At 45.9% G+C, this 19,474-nt stretch overlaps 1 protein-coding gene across 1 annotated transcript in view; it reads right to left on the bottom strand.

Annotated features, from left to right (window-relative positions):
• The window catches only part of Unc79 (unc-79 homolog, NALCN channel complex subunit), a 206,072-nt gene that overhangs the window by 9,368 nt on the left and 177,230 nt on the right, over positions 1–19,474 (bottom strand). The window contains 7 exon segments of the mRNA XM_028888312.2: positions 1,871–1,948; positions 3,694–3,891; positions 5,744–5,930; positions 6,615–6,790; positions 9,559–9,648; positions 13,287–13,364; positions 18,743–18,847. Of these exon segments, the coding sequence (XP_028744145.1) occupies positions 1,871–1,948; positions 3,694–3,891; positions 5,744–5,930; positions 6,615–6,790; positions 9,559–9,648; positions 13,287–13,364; positions 18,743–18,847 (912 nt within the window).

Genomic DNA, 19,474 nt, shown 5'->3' with positions numbered 1-19,474 from the left:
GATACAAAAAAGGAGTTTTCAAAGCTGCCACAACTAATAGAATTTAACAAGCTGTAGGGTCCAGGCTCAACAGAAAAGTTAGCTGTATTCCTAATACTAGCAATGAACAATCGGGAGTTTAAATGCAAAAGAAAAGTCATAATAGGACATAAAAGTGACCTGTTTGTGGATAAAACTGACAGACATATGATACAATCATTTTGGAAATATTTCTGAGCCATATGGTACTTCTGAGAGAAGATGAACCCATACAAACGTAAAGATAGAGTGGGTCTTTAAAGATGCTTGTGGGTCAGGAGACTCCAGATTGTTAAGACTGTAATTTGTCCCAACCTTGGGACTCAACGAAATCTCAACAAAATTCCGAGCAGTCTTATGGGAATTGACAAGCTGATTTTAAAATTTATCTGTGAAGGCAAAGTATAAATGTCAACCCACTTTGAAAATGATGAATGAAAGACCATGACTGCTGTGACATGATGGTCATACACAATGTGGCATGGAGGTAAGGAGAGCAATGGACCCAGGAAGCAGGGAGAATAGGCTTCTGAAGTCATCCTCTGACCTCCACATGTACTTCATAGCAGCACACCCACACATATACACGTGCACTCCATAGTAGTACACACATACATACACACATGATCACACATGATCACACATGCACTCCATAGCAGTACACACCCACACATACACATATGGTAGCAATGCACATCATAGCAGTACCTACACATATACACATGCACTTATGATAAATAAATAATTGTGAAAAGAAGCAAAAGATGTCAAGGCTCATCAAAGCACACAACTTAAATATGTTCAGCTTGGCAGGTGTCAATCATGTAAATTACACTTTAAAGAAACTGCAAAAAATAACATCAGATCGGAGCATCCAGCTGCTAGTTTTTCTCACACCGTTGACTTTTTCCTATGTTGAGCTGGGTAAGACATATCTCTCCCATTTGAACCAAAGACAGTGCAGTGTCTGGTATCAGCTAAGTATTCCCTGCAAATGGGCTGCTTTTCCCCGGCACAGCCCAAGATAGCAAGGTACCAAGAGTCTTTACCGAAGAGTGGCGCAAACGAAGAGAAACAACTATGCCTTTTCCAGTGCAGTGGTGGTGACAGAGGCCAAGACAAGAAATGTAGAGTGGAAGGTAAAGAAAAGATGTGGTCGGGAGGAGAAATCATCAGTGGGATATAGAGGAAGGATGACAGCTACAGAGGAGAAGGAGAAGCTGGAAGTGGGTGTAAGCTACTGCAGATCTGCCTCTCAGGTTTGACTCACTCCCCGCGGCACAGGTAGCCATGCTCCTACCAGGTTCTCCTTACTCTTTAATCGGACATTATACTCTGATGTTTCCAGAAAGATGATGAATGCATGAATTATCTTCTTGTCCACTTACTGGTTTAAAATACCGACACACGCGACTATGTCAGAGAGAGCAGCATGTAGCAAGACAAGCAAGTGCACGGTGATTTCTTTGGTTTTCTGAATGGCTTTTGCCAGATGAGGCACTACCACCTGATTGGTCATAGGGCTGTTTCCAAAGCAATGCTCCCCATCTGCTTTCACTCCCGTGAACAGCAGCCATGGTCTGACACGGAAGAATGCATCACAGTGGTATAGTGAGAGCAGACACAGCATAATAGCCACGTGGGAAGATACTGCAGAAGCCATAGCCTCCAACCCCTCAGGTCTCCACACATTTAAACTGAACCCATTCTTCACCCTCTTTAGACCACACATTCAAAACAAATCCATACACACACACACACACACACACACACACACACACACACACACACACACATATATATATATATTAGCAGTCTGAAATGATCTATAAAAATCGTAGGTTTTTCCTACCTTGACAAAAATGGTTGAATTGCACTCTTGCAATGCCTCCATTAAACTAATCACATGGAGACACACCATTTCTACCATCTGAAACAACAAACATCAAAGTCAATTCCATTCCCGGGAAACTAGAAACCTTGTAAACTCATCATCAGTCACAGAGGACTGATACCCCGCACCCAGAAGGTCTCCCTGCTTAGCAACTGGAGCCCACGGAGTAGTTTCCATTCACCTCCAAAGCCTTACACTGGAAACAGACTTTCTAAAGAGCCTGAGATTTTGGACCGGTGCCTCCATCCTCACTCAGAGCGGGCTGCTGTTGGAGCTCAAGGATGGCTCTCACTGATTTGCAGGGCACCGTGATTCCCATTGGGGGACACACAGCTTCAGCATCATTCTCTGCACCTTCAGGGTCAGCCTCTTTCTCCATCTTGATCCTTTCTCCACTCACAGAGACGTCTCTCAGGGAGTGGCTCAATGCACCCCAGATCTGTCTCTCTGGTCTCATCCCCCATGGTCCCGTAGGCATGCTCACATCAGATCAGACAAGACTATGTCCCTCCTTGGAAATTCTTAGGGATGGATTTTAAATCCCAAGGAGGTTTTACTAGAAGGCTTTACTGGGTTGAATAAATGTTTCAGAAAAAAAATTAAAATTTATATGTAACATTATATGTAAAAAGTGCTGTGGGGTATGCTCATTTGTAACATTTGAATGTCAAGAGGGATTTGGAGGAGAGCATTGACACCCAAAGGCTAACGCTGAATGAAAATGCTAATCTCTCATATATCCACGTAACGTGGAAAGCTTCAGTTTTGGTTTCTCCAAAAGAACTAATAGCTGATCCCTGAGTTCTTTTTTGGCCACAGAACTGTGACCCAATAAATGCAATTATCTCCTTACAACCAGGAACTGTTTTTGAACCCTAACATGAGCATAACCTTCCTTGACTGAACCAAACATCCCTCCATACGTAAAACTGTAGTACTGTCTAGAGAGAAATGCAAAGGCTTCAATAAGGAAACTACGTAGTCCTCCTTCCTTACAAAATGGTAGCAGAAAACATTCCTCAATTAAGACACTATACCCAAATACCTCTGTGACCAGGGCAGCGTGGGGTCCTGAGCGGGTGGCATGGGGTCCTGTGCACACTGGAATGTGCTTCCAGCTTATGACTCTTCACAGATTAGCACTCTACCCATGGAGCCCTTGTAGCCAAGACACTGGCTGCTGCCCCTTCACCTGAGAATCCTCCAAATACCAAATGAACCCCAGGGTCTCTCACAAATAGCTCCCACACACCTCCAACTGGCTTCAGGGATACCATCCAATTTTGTTTAGTGAAGTGGGTACAGGCTAAACATTGCTCAGATGTTTCCAGTGTAATCTGGAACAGCCCCTCTCTTGCCTTTGAGAGTCGGGTTAGAAAGGAGTTCCTGTGGTCAGTCTGCTCTCAGACTACACCAGAAAGATTACCTAGTGGTGGAAGTTTACACAGATTGCTTTGGAATCCAAACCTGACATGGCTTTTTCTCCTAACAATCTGTCTTTATACCATCTTAAAGGTAGAAATCTCATACAGAGTTCATTTAGTGCTAGGTAGAAAAGAAAAAAATCTGTCTGCTTTGTACTTGGTTGTTTTGTTTTTTTTTTTTTAAATATTCATGATCTACAACATGATGCTTTGATATAGTGGCATGGCTAAAAAAAAGCCACTTAACACACACATTGTGTTGCATACTTATTTGTGGGTTTATGACTAGGCGTGGTTGAGACATTTTGAGTTTTTTGTTTGTTTGTTTTTAGCTCAGAGGGATCTTCACGGACTCACCACTTTGTTATGGGCCATCAGTTGAAGGATGCTGGGTGTCACCCTACTCCAGAATTCTAGTGCTGTTAGTATTGCTGTGAAGCTGAACTCGTTCTGATTTTGGACGTTTGTGGCCACGGCGCTCTGCTCGCAGTACACCGTCCAGAGCTGAGCAAAGGTGAAAGCGTGGAAGAGGGAACACATGTGCAGCACACAGGTCTGGAAAGGAAGAGGACAGATGGTGCTCCATGCTCCTGGGAGCACACAAGCACAAAGGAACGATCCCAGCCACTGCCTCCTGCTTCCCTGCCTTGAATCGGCATTTCTCCATCAGCACGAGTGTGCCGGGAGAGAAAGCCTCTTTTCCAGGAGAACACGCCTAAGTTTGCAGAGTAAATCTACCCACTGCCCTTTCTTATCATGGGACTGACATTTCCCTCCCTAAGCTGGGTTAGGAAACTAGCTGTCCTATTTTGCCATGTTAGCATGTTTCCACATCTATGAAAAAGGGATAATAGTAAGCCTGTTGAAGAGGCCGGGCAAGGAGTAAAAGAGAGGCAGCCGAGACCTTCTGCCCTGCACTTAAAATCATATGGCGGCAGAGCGGTGTCGACAGAACGCCTATCCGTGGCGGGCACATATTGCCACAGCTGGTACAACATGGAGGCTCCCCTCAGACCACCTCCATGATTCTCTAGCCATCCTCCTGTCTACTTTACAGATCCACATTACTGAAGCTGAGGATAGTTAAATAACTTCTTCGTGTTCACAAATGTTGTGGGGAGCAGAGGAAACCCCGACTGACTGAAGTCTTGAGCCAATATGTGTTAATAACACGGGCGTGGCAACGTCAAGGAACATAGCCTCGGAGCCATAGGAGAACAGCAAAGCCCTCCCCCTGTGGTGAGGCCCAGAGGGACGGCAAAGCATTCTTCTTTCTGGTGTGCAGATGTTGATAGTGTATGCACAACATATCCACCATATCTTCCCTGTCCCCAGATGTTTACAGCCTGAAGACTGCTCCCTTACAGAGACTGTTCCTACTGAGATTAATTAAATGGGCCTCCTTGTCCAGCTGCAAACCACAAACCAGCCTCCATGTGTATCTGTATATAATGAACACACCTCCTCATTCAGCTATATGCAATAACCCTGCCCCTCTATTTGACTCTATATGATAAACACGCTGCGCTTCTGGGAAGTGTATGCTTCTCTATCAGATAGTCCAGTCTGTCTGATCCCAGCTTTTCTGTGTATCTGTCTTTTCTTAATTCCCCCACTATCCCGTCAAGTCAAGTCCCTTGAGCCATGCAAGGATGGGGCCCAAAGGTACAGTACCATCCTTAAGGCTCAAACAGGTCTGGGTGGAGACACCAGTTCCTTTCGGAAAGCATCCTGTGGATCAACTGGGTGGGTACTCTTATTTTCTCACAGAGCTTGCTCTGGCCTGTCTCAGCTTCTCTTAAACCCACCGGGATCTCCTAGAGCTTGCCTAAGCTCCGGGACTGGCCCTTGGCTCCGGGTAGCTGACTTGGGGTGTCATGACTTAGATCTGCCTGGGCTTTCCTTTATCCCCTTAAGGCTGCTGTCTGTCTCTGCGGTTTGCACACTTCCTCTGTGTGGGTGATTCCACTAGGCTTCACTAAGCACCAGGCTAGCCTTATTTCCATGCTGTGTGTTCATGAGTCTTAAGGGATTTGAGTTGAAAAGATAGTACATATTCCCCCCCAACCTTTATCCTTGGTTCTGAAAACTGAGCACAGAATTTTTATTGTATTTGTAGCCTGTTGTTTCTCTATATTGTGAGACAAAAAATGCCTGGGAAACCAACTCTTCCTTGCCTCTATAATTTATCTCCATAAAAGTAAGCCAGAAAACAATTTAGGGGGAGAAAAGACAGCCTGGGAATTTAAACAACTTTAAGTAAGGCATTAGCACAGAGTTACTTTCCTAACAGCCACAGGAGGGTGAGCTAAAATGCCTTTACTTCTCAGAAGAAACTAATTGGCTGATAAGGGTCTCCATTAGCAATTCCAATGCACTTGGTCTGAATCTTGCAGAAATCACTTACCTTTGATTGCTCTGGAAATCCAATTAGGATAACAATAAGGTGGTCTGCAATGTGGGAACCTGCATCCAGAGGTATGGGAAGGCAGGGAGAGGAGGCATTGGGACAGACCGCATTATGTGTGAGGGACCCCAGGAGCAGCCAGGACAGCAGACGGATGTGGGAGACACACTCAATGAATTCTTTAGGTCTGCCAGGAAAGAAAGGACATATTAAGGGAGACTTTATGTTTTCTCTTTCCTTCAATGCCCAGTGAATATTTAGTGGAAGAAGGGATTAAGGTGTGGTCTCGCAGGCAAGTACATAAAACAAAACGCCAAGGTCAGAGTCTTATCTATTTGTCTTGCTTTCTGCTCTAATCCTGTATTTTCCCTTCAGGAAGGAGCAGCTTTGGTGGGACAAGATTCAGTATCCTTCAGCCGGTCTGGCTGTCTCCCTGGCCTCTTTTTGAATCCTTTTCTTTCTTCTCGTTAGAAAGTTCTCCCCTCGCATTCTCTCTAGGGGGAGAGCGAACAGAGCAGGAGCAAACAACAGACCACGTGACTTCCTGCTCTGGCTCGCCACGCCCATGAACCTTCAACATGGCCATGAGCTCCAGCTGAATCTCAGGGACCCGGGAGCACTTCTCCTTATTTGCTCAGCTCCATTTTAAATTTACTTCATATACGTGGATGTTTTGCCTCAGTGTGTGTCTGTGCACCATGTATGTCAGAAGAGGGCGTCAGATCTCCTGGGACTGGAGCTATAGAGAGATGTGAGCTGTCCTGTGTGTTCTGGGAATCAAATCCAGGTCCCATGGAAAAGCAGCCAGTGCCCTTAATCATGGAGCTGTCTCTCTAGTCCCCTCGCCCTTTAAAAATAAGAAGTGTCTCACCCTTGCTGCATCGCAGAAGGAGGGTGGTAGAGCCAGGGCAGATAGCGGACCACAGCTTTGTTATCTCGGTGGTTGCCCCGGGAGATTTCCATAGCTGCGATCTGAGCTAGGCCCACCTTGAGGTGGCCACCGAAGGTGTCCTCGTGCAGAGGCTGGGAGCACGTCTTCATGTGGCTCTGTCAAATCAAATGACATTTTGGAGGTCAGGTCATTCCCAACCCTCACCCCACAGCACTCCAGGCACACAACCTGCTTAACTTCTTAAATGTTTTCCCGCTGTTCTTAGGCTATGAGCTGGGGGTGGGGGTGAGGCAGGACGGGGCCAGTGGGACCAACCGGTGGCCTATAGAGTCCGAGTACCTATTGTCAGACCTCTGCATTAGTCCACTTCCTCCATTCTGGGCTCCCTTGTGCTGGCTCCGCTGCCCACTCCCATTCCTCTAACTGAAATACGACCTTTCCTTGCTGAATTGCTCAGATGTAGCTCAAGTATCATTTTTCTCAGAAAGCCTTCCCTGAGCTGCCTGGCCAGGGCCATGCTACTGTCTACTGCTTCTTTGTAGCAATTGTGAAAGCCACAGTTTTATTCCAGCTTATATAAAGTATTCACTAAATCTGGGCTCCTAGCAGACCATGAACTGAATGAGGACAACTACTGTGTCTGTCTCTTATGCTCGCCCATCCGTGCCATCTGAATGCCTACGACAGTGCTAGGTAGAATACAGACACTCAATACGTATTTGCTAAGTTAATTTTGAAGGTTTCTTTTGTGTTCAGGGACTTGAGACATAGGTTCTAGAGCCAGTTCTATTCCGAGTAGCCGATGACCATGGATGATAAGTCAGTTGGCACTTAAGAAAGCGATGCTGGAATCTGCCGCTCTGGCCACAGATCTCTGCAGTTCTCCTGTTTCAGACACAGTCAGCTCTGAGACATTGTCCAGAGCCCCAGCTAACAGACTGCCCAGGGCAAGGAGCCCTCATCTGGGAGAAGAAACTCCATCAAAGGGGTATTGGTGGTACACACACACACACACACACACACACACACACACACACACACACCCTGATTCCCTGCCTCCTGCCTGGGAATCGGAGACCCTGGCTGTGTGCTTATGTTATGACACGTCCTCCATCCTCAGAGAGGTACCCCACTTCTGCAATGCGGACTCTGAATTCTCTCTTCAGGGGCCCCACCATGCAATGTATCCTTGGTGCTGGGCCCTAAGCTCTTCAGAGCCACTGCCATGCTCTGTCTGTCTGTCTGTCAATAGTATTATTAACGTTCCTACTAAACTCCTTGCTTCCCAGGAAGGAGCACCCCTCTTGAAAGCCCCTGTCCCAAACCTTGTAGCTCTTTGAGGGTTTTGATCTGCTCCCTAATATGAATTAACGGTCAGAGGGTTGGATTGTATCAACTTTTCAACTATCACTGATGTTTGTGAATATTTTTTTCAGAAGTTTCTGTAAAACAAGCTCAAAATGTTTAGGCAACCGTTGTCATCTCTTCTCTTTGTATCAAAGTCGTTTAAGTTCACGTAACCAGAGCGCGAGTGATTGGTGACCAGGATATGACTAAAGGACAGGGACGCTCACTCCAGAGTGGCTGGGTGTAGACCGGGCACGTTCCACCCTCGTCTGCACTGTTCTCCCCATCACTGTACAAGAAACACCCTGGCTGCCTGAGCCTCGTGAAGAAGCCATGCTCTCAGCTGGTGGTCCCCTGAGGCCACAAGACTACTGTCTGTCACAAAGGGAATCGTTCAGTTCCTCTCTCTGGACCGTGCTGGGCTTACCGTCTGCCCTTGTCCAGAGCCTCCCTCAACTCTTTCAGACTATTGATCGTTTAGCTCCCTGCTAGGACCATGGCAGAGGAAGACACCCACCTCAGTTGTCCATCTCATCACCACACCCCCTCACCCTCCACCACACTTCCTCACTCCCCACCACACCCCTTTCCCCCACAACACCCCTTTCCCCCACTACACCCCTCAACCCCATAACACCCCCTCACCCCCCACCACACCCCCTCACTCCCCACCACACCTCCTCACCCTCCACCACACTTCCTCACCCCACCACATCTCCTCACCCCCACCACACCCCCTCACTCCCCACCACACCCTCTCACCCCACCACACCCCTCTTTCCCCACCACACCCTCTCACCCCTCACCACACCTCCTCACCCCCACCACACTCCCTCACCCCTCACCATACCCTCTCCCCCCACCACGCCCCCTCACCCCACCCCCCTCTCCCCCCACCACATCACCTCCCCCACCACACCCCCCTCTCCCCCCACCACACCCCCAAACAATAAGTTCAACAACTGCACTGGGATTTTGTTCATATGTAAATTGAATTTTGTTCTATCCCCTTCACTATTTTCTTAGAGAAGTTAGCAGATACAAACAATAACTGGCTTGTGCTTGTGCAATGGGCCACATCTCCCCGGTGTTGTTTGACATCTATTTTGAGCACATTAGACCAGGGAGGAGCCTGCTGACCCCCTTGGCAAAGGAGGAGACAGAACTGGAGATATCGAGGTAGCTCTGGCTGGGTAGAAGGGGAATCCACTGGGGCTCACAGCAGTCTGGGGTTCAGCTCTGACCTCACCACTTCTGAGGAGCGTGACCTTGACAGCAGGACCACATCACTCAAGCCTCAGTTTCCACATTTTTAATGGGGCTTGTATTGAATAAGGACATGGTAAGAAGGAGCAAATATTTTAAAAAAACTAAACAAAAAGCTGACACCACGAGACTTTTTTTTTTATTTTGCAGAACTACTGGACCCCAATTCTTCAGACCCCCCAAGAAATGGGCTCATTCCACAGTGCTGCAGCTGCTTCTGTGGGGAGCAATAAATTTCCCTGTGGGTCTACATCAGAAAACCCTCTGGGCTTTGTGACTCTAAGGGGCGATCAGGTGGACTGCGGCTTACCTTGAGCTTGGTTAGGGTGTGCATGTCAGCCATGAAGTCCAGCACTTCACTGACGTACTGCCGGATGCACTCCATCGCTGCTGTCCCGCACTGAAACACAGGGACACGGCTCGGCCACAGGCTCACTTGACTGTCACCACACTCTCACTCTAGAGCTGCTTCGTGTTCTGTTACCCCCCCCCCACACACACACACTAGCCTCAGTACAAAACCGGTTTAAAAGTTTGTGATAGAGACCAAAGAAACTGGAAGCCTAAAAGAAATGAAACGAATTGCTGTTTCCACCAGGCGATTGAAGTCATGCTTGCTGGCTTTTAAAACTGGTCTAAACACAAGAGTCCGCCTAACTGATGCTACCAGAGCCTCCAGGGGAGTCTCGGAGGCACGTGAGATGTGCCCCACCAGGGATAACACCGGCACAATCATTTTTGCCTCCCCTGTACACGTGTCATATCGTGTTCACAGAGTCCAAAGTCCTTTCCAAATCAAGTCATGGCTTGACTTCATATGCACAGTAGGTGTGTTATTAAATAGATACTTGTATTCATTTTGAGTTCTTCCTAAGCTAGACAACTAGAAGAGAGAAGTGAGATGGCACCTCCTTCCTACACTTCAAGTGTATTTGGTCAGTTTCAAAAGAAAAGAAAAAGCACCCTGTGTGGCAGGTTATGGACTGGCTGAGACCTTCTCTCGGGGAGCAGTGCAGTGAATCTGGGATTCAAAGCGAAACAGAGGAAAGTGGATGGACAGCCTTGCTGCATCAAAGCTGTGCCTGTGAGAGAACCCACATGTCAGCTGCATAATGCGGATCAAAGGCAAGCAGGCTTTGAAGCCCCATGAATACCCTGCTAACGGCCTCTCTGGGTTTCCTTTAGGAAAATCTGGAACATTACAGACTTAACTAGCTCACCCAGAGACTTGCATTTCCCCATATTCATGTAAATCTGCACAGCGCTGAACTGTATCACCTCCCCTCTCTTCTAGAATGTTCCGCTTGTCAGTTCCTCTGACAGGATAACAAATGGTAAAATAAGGTCAGTGGCCAGTCTGTCAGTGTTTTCCAAGCATTTCACATGTTCTAAGGTTTTCTCCTTTTAATTTAAATCCAGTGAAAGAATTATAGAAGGGTATTGTGCATCGGCTTTTGCAATATGAATCCTTCGATGCAAAAGCAGGATTCCCCCCACCCTCGATTTATTCCACTCTCTCTGACCTTTCATGTATTATGTAAATAAGAGGAGAGACTCGGCTCTTGAATTTCTTGAAAGGGATTTGTTTCTTTCATAGGCAATATTTTATACCAGTCCAACTAGGCAAATGTCACTGAAAAGAATCACTAGGAATATTATTCAATATTTACCATTGCATAGTTAGCGCGTTCCGGGGCAGCGACTACATCCAGCCTTAAAACCCACCTTAAGCTCGGGAAAATCTTGGGGAGCCATCTATACTTGAAAAAGCACAAGCTGGTAATTGCCAATCCCCCTTTCCTTTATGAGACGTGGCTGTGTCTTTAGGTGTGTCCCCAGAAAAGACAGAACACGGGGCTGTACGCTGTCTGTTTCAGAAGGATCTGTCTTGCTCTGACAGGAAACCGGTGACAAAGGATCTGGGCTCTCACTAACCTCAAGCACGTGAGCTGAAATCACTCACACCCAGCTCTTCACAACCCATCGGCTTTAAAGGCCGTATTTCTTACATTATCAAAACAGCACAAGTTCATATAGAAAAGTGGAAAATGCAAAGTGGTAAAAAGAGCAATTTAAAACCCCATGATCCTAGACCCTGCCTTTCTTTTCTGCGAAAGCCGCTGTTCATATTTCCTCTCCAAGACTCTGCTGAGGGCACCACACATACCGGGAACTGCTGGAGGGGACTAACATGGCCTTAGCTCGGTAGCCCTTCAGTTACACGCATCACAAGTGTTTCCTGATGGAGTGACAGTCTTTGAAATCTTTGCTTGACATCCACAGAGCCCTGGCCCAACTTCAACTGATCAGCGGGGTGATGCTGGGCATTCCCCATGTTTCATGTTTTTGTTATTTTAAACGACACATCGAAAATTATACTTGATTGTAAGATATCTAGGCCCCTTTGGTTCACACATTTCTAGAAGTAAATCATCAAACTGGCCTCCCCAAGGTCAGCTTCGCTCCCACCAGGAGCTTGTCAGAATGTCACCTGCCCTTTGCCATCAGTGAGTTTAGTAACCAGGAATCTGCTGAGGAGGGCAGAACGGGAGGCCTTGGCCAATGGGGACGAGGTTCCGATGGAGTGCCACCGGGGAACACCAGTGCCTGCAGCTGGCAGTGCTGGTGTACTTTTACACTGCGGGTCGCTCTTATGTGAAGTGTTATCACAATAGTGAGATCCTGTAGAGACGACGCACAGGCATAGGCTCTGGCGAAGGCGCCACAGTGTCAGCTCATCTCCAAATCTGTCAAGTTTCTACAGCCTCTGACATGTCAATCAAACCTTAAGGTTCTTTTCTTAAGAGAAAGAGCAACATTCTGCTGATCAGCCATTTTATTGTTATCTTTTATATATTATCTTTATTGTACTTGAATTTATTTATTTATAATTCATTGGTGGCAGGTGAAAGTACGGGTGGGTGCCTTTTGTGGTTGGAGAGTTTGGCTCAGTGGTTAAGGGCACTTGTTGTTGCCAAGGACCCGCGTTTGATTCCCAGCACCCACATAGAGGCTCACCACCTCCTCGGGGACCAAGCATGCATGTGGTGCATAGCTGTACATGCAGGCAAAACACTTATATACATAAAACAGTCCAAATAAATCTTTTAAAAAAGAAGTCTTTTGAATGGCCTCATTTGTGTCACTGTTAAGGGCTCTGGAGGAGGGAGGGTCCTGTAACTGCTGCTTTGTGAGTGGTGGTAGATCTGCCTTCTTTTCATTGATTCTGACCAATTTTTTGCAGAGTAGGGGTGCATTTCTTATCAGTCATGTAAGTAGCAAATATAACCCTCTAAGGAGTTAATCAACACAGGCAGAGAGTGTGCAGAGCCGCTGGCTGCCCAGGTCCACTTTTCTTCCTTGGCATATCACTGGACCACATTTCCCAGCCTCCTTTGCAGTTGGTGTGTCCTTGTGTAAGGCAAGCAGAAGAGATATGGAGTCTAGACCTGACCTATAAAAGCCTCCCGTGTTTGGATTTGCTTCTCTTTCCCTAATTTGATCCCACCCCTTCTCACATCATACTGGTATCTGTTAAAAGCCCTTTAAAAATGGTGCAGTCATTCTCCTCCCATGAATCTATCATAAAGGGAGAGTCTGAAGTATAGACTCCATTTTAAGAATAAAGATGTTCACTGCATCTCAGTTACAAAAGCAGCACACTGAAAATAAAACACCCACAGGTTATGTTTGTTAATATTACTTTGTTACTGTTGTTTTTAGGGGGGTTTCTAAGAAGCCTCCGCTGGTCTGTCACTTGCTATAAAAGCCACCATGTCCAGCTTTAATAAACAACACTTATTTGTACAATGTTTAACATACATTATCACAGTCAGTTCTCAACATATATGATATCCTGTTGCATCCCATTCCATGGGTGACAGAAAAGTGGGGAACCACAGTTTAAGTGATTTGACCCTAAGGTCATCACTTGTAAATGCCAAGCCTCAAACTCGGGTCCCAGTCTTAAAGCCTACATTCCTAAACACTGTTCATCAAAATAGGAAAACACAGACCACAAACTCAGCCAGGACTTACTCCAGGCACGGAGGCTATCATCTGCTTGCTCAGGATAGTGGATTCAGCCAGCTTGGTTCCAGCATCTGCACAAATAAACTAATAAAAAATTTAAAGGTGAATTATTTTTAAGAGCACTCAGTCATAACTAACTTATAATCCTGTTAACAGGATTTAGATTCATTCATGTTTACTTTCATTATGGTCCCCCCCTCCAACCCCTGAAATACCAGAGTTACTAATCATGATGGTCCATTCTTTTCAGCTTAGAAACAGCATGAACATGTGTATGCTAACTTCATGTAAAAACCCAGGACTGGTGGGGGGGGGGAGGTAGCTCTGGGAGCTCCCAAGGTGCCAGGCCATCCTGCAGCCTTTGACAGCTGCTGGCAACATTCCTGGACTTTCATGACGTCTATCACAACAGCACAATTCAGAGAGAAAACAGAACAACAATGGGTGTCAGAGCGAGCGCTCTGTTTCTCCCCCTCCAAGGACCCTCCGTGTCCATCTTCCTCCCTCGGCCTCATTCATGCACACTTGCTTGTGCTGAGATTGCCCGAGTCCTGCCCCAAGCACCCACGGGGCTTCCACACACTGGCATTTCAGCTGCCTTCACCTCAGACCGCAATGACCAACTGCTTGCTTCTCAACCTGCTAGGAGCTCTCCACAAGCATGGACCTGACCTGACCTCCCCAGAGCTAGCCTGCTGTCCCAGAGCAGCCCAGGAAGAGCTAGCCTGCTGTCCCAGAGCAGCCCACGAAGAGTTTATGAGTCAATCAGTCAATTACAACTTAAGATCATGATGAGGATGGACTTGCCAGATTATAATTTAATTGGCTTTCATGATAGACTTTGACGGGTGCTTCCTACTTAATCTAACATTCGGCTATTTATGGTTTTAGGGGGGAAAGTTAAATAAAGCCCAGAGATCGCCGAGTAATTAACTCCTGTTTGATTTCTCTTCTTGGCCTCTGGCCAGCTATCCTAGCAACTCTGGAATCTGCTGTTTTCAGAATTCAAGGGCTCCGAGGAGGTTTTGACAGAAAGCTGCAGCTTCCCATGCATTTGGAAGGTGTGAGGAACCTGGATAGGTCCGGACACTGGAGTGGAGCTACACACGTTCCATCTTGTCAAACTGGATAAAGAAACAGCAGTCGGAGTCAAGCAGAAAGGCTCAGGGAGGCCTAACGAGAAAGTCTGGGACAACCGAATGGAACATTGGCTGAACTACTCAGGGGTCCAGCTCTGAGCATGTTAATTGGCTGCAGGTTTTGGCTAACAAGGCGGGGCCCTAAATCAATGACCTTCTGAGGCCCAAGCTGAAGGGCTAACTAACACTGTACTTCAAGTGTGGGAGGTGCAGCCATTCATGAAAGGAACTTAGCTTTAGTACCAAGCTGGGGTGGGGGGTGGAGAGCCGTCCTGAGGACTGCCCCACAGGAGTGCACACAGAGCCTGGTATTCCTGTCTGCCACCTAACCTGTTCATTTCTAGTGCTGTATAAGGAAATGTCCTGAATCAGGTTTAAACACCAGAAAGCCTTTAACTTTGGCTAAAACCTGTAAGCAAAAACAAAAAACAAAAAACAAAAAAACCAGTGAATTGGGTAACATTTAACAGAATAACAGAGTATAGGAGTGAGTATTCCCAACCCATCTCCTGGCAGATGCTGCATGTTGTCTCACAAAATGACTTTTCCAAAGCTGTCTGAATCTTTAGTCTGAGATGGATGACCTACAGCTAAGTTCTAAACCCATCAGAATATCAGCGTGAGTGTCCATTCTTACATAAAAAAGAGACTCAGCAAAGAGGCCATGGTGAGATGGAGCCCCACCTAACGTTGGACATAAAGAGCAGTTGGAGTGGCTTCTCAGGACAGCAGAAGGTTCTGGTCCTCAAAACGCATTTGTAGCCGGGTCAACACAAAAGCACAAATGTGACCACTAGGATCCAGCTCCAGCAGGTACCTGCCATACAGTGTGCTCAGATTCAAACTGTCATGACTTATACAAGTCAAACTAAAAAAGAAACTTTACTTGTAAGGGAGTTAAAGTGCACGATCCTCTCAAAACCCAGGTACTATCATCAATGTGTAAGGAATGTACTTCAGTCTGGTGTATTTTTACAGCATCTGAACAACTGAACTCAGTAAATCCGTCATTTTATTATAGCTGCCAACCACAAACCAGCAAAGCCCTCTGCTGTAACTGCTCAAACATCAACACACAACAAAATCGGAGGGAGTGAAGTAAAAGCTCTACACTTTCATGTAACAGCAATGAATTAAAAAATTTTAAAAAAAAGATGCCATGAATTTGAAAGAGAGCAAATAGGGGTGTAAGGGGGGCTTTGGAGGGAGAGGAAAGGGAAGGGAGAAAGGATATAATTATATTATAATCTCAAAAACAAAGTTCCAAAACAAAACCATGAGAATTCTATGCTTTCAGAAAGGAATACACCACCGAAATATGCACTCCTCCATAAGAACAAAAGGACACAAAGAAGTGTGCCATCCATTATGCGTCATTACTAAATTCATCATCACCAAAAAAAAAAAAAATACCCAAAATAGCATGTCTACATCTCCTCCCTCCCATAGGGCGGTTATTAGTAACTTAGCTAGTATTAACAACTCGCTCAGCGCTGTGAATTAAAACAGCAGCCATACCTTTGTTCTCAGCCCACAGCTAACCTATTTTTAAGAGAACCTTTCACCAACATGATCCCTCAGTACTTAGATGTGCAGGTATCCCACAGCGTGGGAGGGGAGCATGCCAATTAGCGGAGTGTCTACTCTCCACACAGAGGAGCAGAGGAAACCCATTTGGATTTGAAGTTAGTCTTTCCAGTGACTTTTAATGAGTTATTGTTCTATTAGGGAAGCTTTCTTTTAGCCTCAAATATAATGGCCTATCTATCACACATCAAACATCCACAGTATGGGTGGGGGTCCCCAGGATGCCACCAGCAAAAAAAAAAAATTCTAGGAATTGTGGAATAGACCAGTACTGTGACTGCCTTGAAGTAGGCAAGCGTTCACTGTTGGGTAGGAGTGTTTTGGAATATTTGTTTAACTATGTAAAGATGTGTTGCATTTGTTTAATTATGTAAAGATGTGTTACTCTTTTACCTTGCCTGTCTAAGGCACCTCACTGGTTGAATAAAAAGCTAACTGGCCAATAGGGAGGAAGGAGGTACAGGCAGGACTTCTGGGCAGGGGGAGTAAGGAGGGGGAGGAATTTAGACTCTGGGAAGAAAGAAAAAGAGACACCAGGAAGACGCCAGGGGCCAGCCAGACGCAGAGGAAGCAGGAGAATAGGTCATACAGAATGAAAGAAAGGTAAAAAGCCTGGAGGCAAAACATGAATGAAGAGAAACAGATTAAACTAAGTTAAAAGAGCTCGTGGGACAAGCCTAGGCTAACGCCGAGCATTCGTAATTTATATTAAGTCTCTCTGTCTTTATTTGGGAGCTGGTTGGCAACCCAAAGAAAATTCCAACTACACAGGAGTCTTTGGTATTGCCATCTTATTGAAACACAACTAAGGTATGTCCTACCCATGGGAAGAGTGTAACTTACCCCTCGAGTCCTACCTCATCTGGGGTAGAACCCCAGGATAGAGGCGAAAGCTGCGCTGGCTTTAAGCCACATCTCACTTTGATTTATCTCATTACTAACTAGAGTGATTTACTCTACCAGCTTATAGACGAGTTACGGCAAAATGGCATGATGTTTAATTTTTCTTTTTCTTCTGTTTTTCCTTTTCTCTTTTTCTTTTCTTTCTTTCTTTTTTTTTTCAAAGAAGGATGAAATATTATTCACAAAGCTACTCCTCCAGGGTATGATATCAATGTTTCTTGAACATCTCTTCAACATGAATAATTTCTAAACTTAATGATTCAGTGTGTGTGTGTGTGTGTGTGTGTGTGTGTGTGTGTGTGTGTGTGTATTGTTTGTTAGTTTGAAAATCTAATCCTGGTACTTGAGAGGCTGAGGCAGGAAGCACTGAGGAGTTAGAGGCTAGCCTAGACTACATGATGAGACTCGGTCTTAAAAAAACAATCTAACAATGTAGCATTTGTAATGGCAGACAAACATTCCGAAGTCACTTTTAGAAATGTCTACATTCAGCCTTCTTTCTTGTTAACACAAATTTGTTTTTGTTATTTGTTCACCAAACGGAGATGTGGTAATCACTGTTTTCACGGTTGCCTTAAATGCGCACTGCGTAATTGAAGCAGTCACTGTTCTTTCGCTGTCTCGTGACAAGCGCTTATTAGGGTTGACTCATGGACTTCATAGAAACCAGGCCGTAACAGCTACAGTGTGAGGTGCCAGACCCCAAGAAGATCAGTCACACAGATACGCCTGCTCAAGACCAAGGGCAGTGAGGGGACGTTGTCCAGTGCTATGGAGGGAACCCAGGACCTCAAGCTCATTTCCTGCCTGCATTGTTTGAAACCTTTCAGTCTCTGGCTACCCAACATACCAAGCAGACACTTGTCCTTGGTGACCCAGCTATAAGGACAAGTCACCAATAAGTCTTCCGCTGATTACAAACTACACAGGAGGGAATCTGTCCTGCTCACAACTTCTTTCAAGTTGGACTTTCCTTATCTCTCTTTTCTGGCACTAGTCACAGCCTATCTTGGAGGTGTAAATGGGCCTGCCTACCATGCTGTGAAGGACACTGGAGACAGAGGACTTGAGCCCCTCACCTGTAGCTCAGTATCAAAAGAGTGATCCTTGTCATTAACTCCCCAGTGCTTGCCTTCAAGGCCTCTGCCTCAGTGGGGTCATGGGAACTGGTTCTCATCTTCCACCCCATGGACTCAGCATACCCTGCCAGTTGGCTGTGTTTGGTCTGGCCCATCCTCACAGACAAGGAAGATTCTGGGGCTTGTCCACGCTGATTGGACCATGAAGGAAAACTTCAGCCTGCAGCTCCACCCTTGGCTCCCTTAGTCCCATCTCTGCACTGTGGAGCAAACTGCCTGCCAACTGATGAATTACAAACTTCTTTTCTTGTGTGTGTGCACGTGCCTGCCTGCGTGCGTGCGTGCGTGCGTGCGTGTGTGCGTGCGTGTATGCATGCGTGTGTGGGTGGGGTGTGGTGTTGGATATCCTTGAGCTGAACTGAGCCAGTTATGGGTGCTAGGAACCAAACTTGGACCCCTGGAAGAGCAAACCACTGACCATCTCTCCAGCCTGAGTTACAAGTTTCTTGATGACAAAAATTATTGTTTTATTCTATATTTTTATCATTCACAAAACTAGGTCCACAGTGGACAAAAAAAAAATGACTCCTCTTTTGTCTATTTTGGCCAGTGGAAGTGCCAAGTGCACTGTTAGAGCACCACTCCCCTGTCCTTGACAAAGGCTTTGGCCTCAAGCACACGCTCCAGGCCTCTGTAGCCTTTCTCCAACACACACAACATCACGAGAAGGTTTGCAGATGCAGAGCAGATCTACCTGGACAAGAAGCAGGAGGTTTGTGTCTGGCAAAGGAGACTTGAACTTCAGGGCCTGGAGAAGTTCCAGAACAACACTACGAGACAAGTAGAATTTATCCCGTTCCTGAATAAAACAAAATAGAAGGGGGTCAGTCATTTTCAAAGTTCAATTCTCATGATCTGTGCCAAACAAGCTTTAAAAATTTACAGATTAGAAATTCAAAATGGTGTCTAAAGTGCAACGAGCTTCCTTTCAGAGATAAAATTAAAACTACAAGAAAGAGTCCTGTGTGCAGAATGAGCTCCCTGCTGCAACCAGCACACGTCACAGAATGGATGAGGAGCAACAGAATGTCTCTTAAATATCAAAACCACGGGATTTGTTTCTGAGTCACAGGGAGCAGAGTCCAAGAACTGCACAATCAAACAAGACTAAAGGATACAGAGAGAAGCAGGCACAGCTGTCCCAAAAGCTCCGTGGTCCCTCCAAGACGCTCCTTTTTTGACATGGATGATTTCAAGTGTACAGAAAAGCAGAGAGAATGGGACGCTTTATGTACCCACCATCCCTTTCAATGTTTCCTCCCTTCCTGAAAGTCCTCTCTACTCTGAATCTTCTGCTTATTTTGTGTTTTCATATTTTGACTACACATGCGCACCTCTTTCATAAAATTGGCTTTTAGCCTTAGTACTCATACGCTGTGCATATCTTTTCTTCAACTTAGAATTATTTGGGTTCTTTAATTAGCCC

Source organism: Peromyscus leucopus, chromosome 14 (genome assembly GCF_004664715.2).
Source record: "Peromyscus leucopus breed LL Stock chromosome 14, UCI_PerLeu_2.1, whole genome shotgun sequence".
Lineage (NCBI taxonomy): Eukaryota > Metazoa > Chordata > Mammalia > Rodentia > Cricetidae > Peromyscus > Peromyscus leucopus.
Note: the sequence above shows the minus strand (reverse complement) of the source record. Positions and strands in the feature narration are given on the sequence as shown.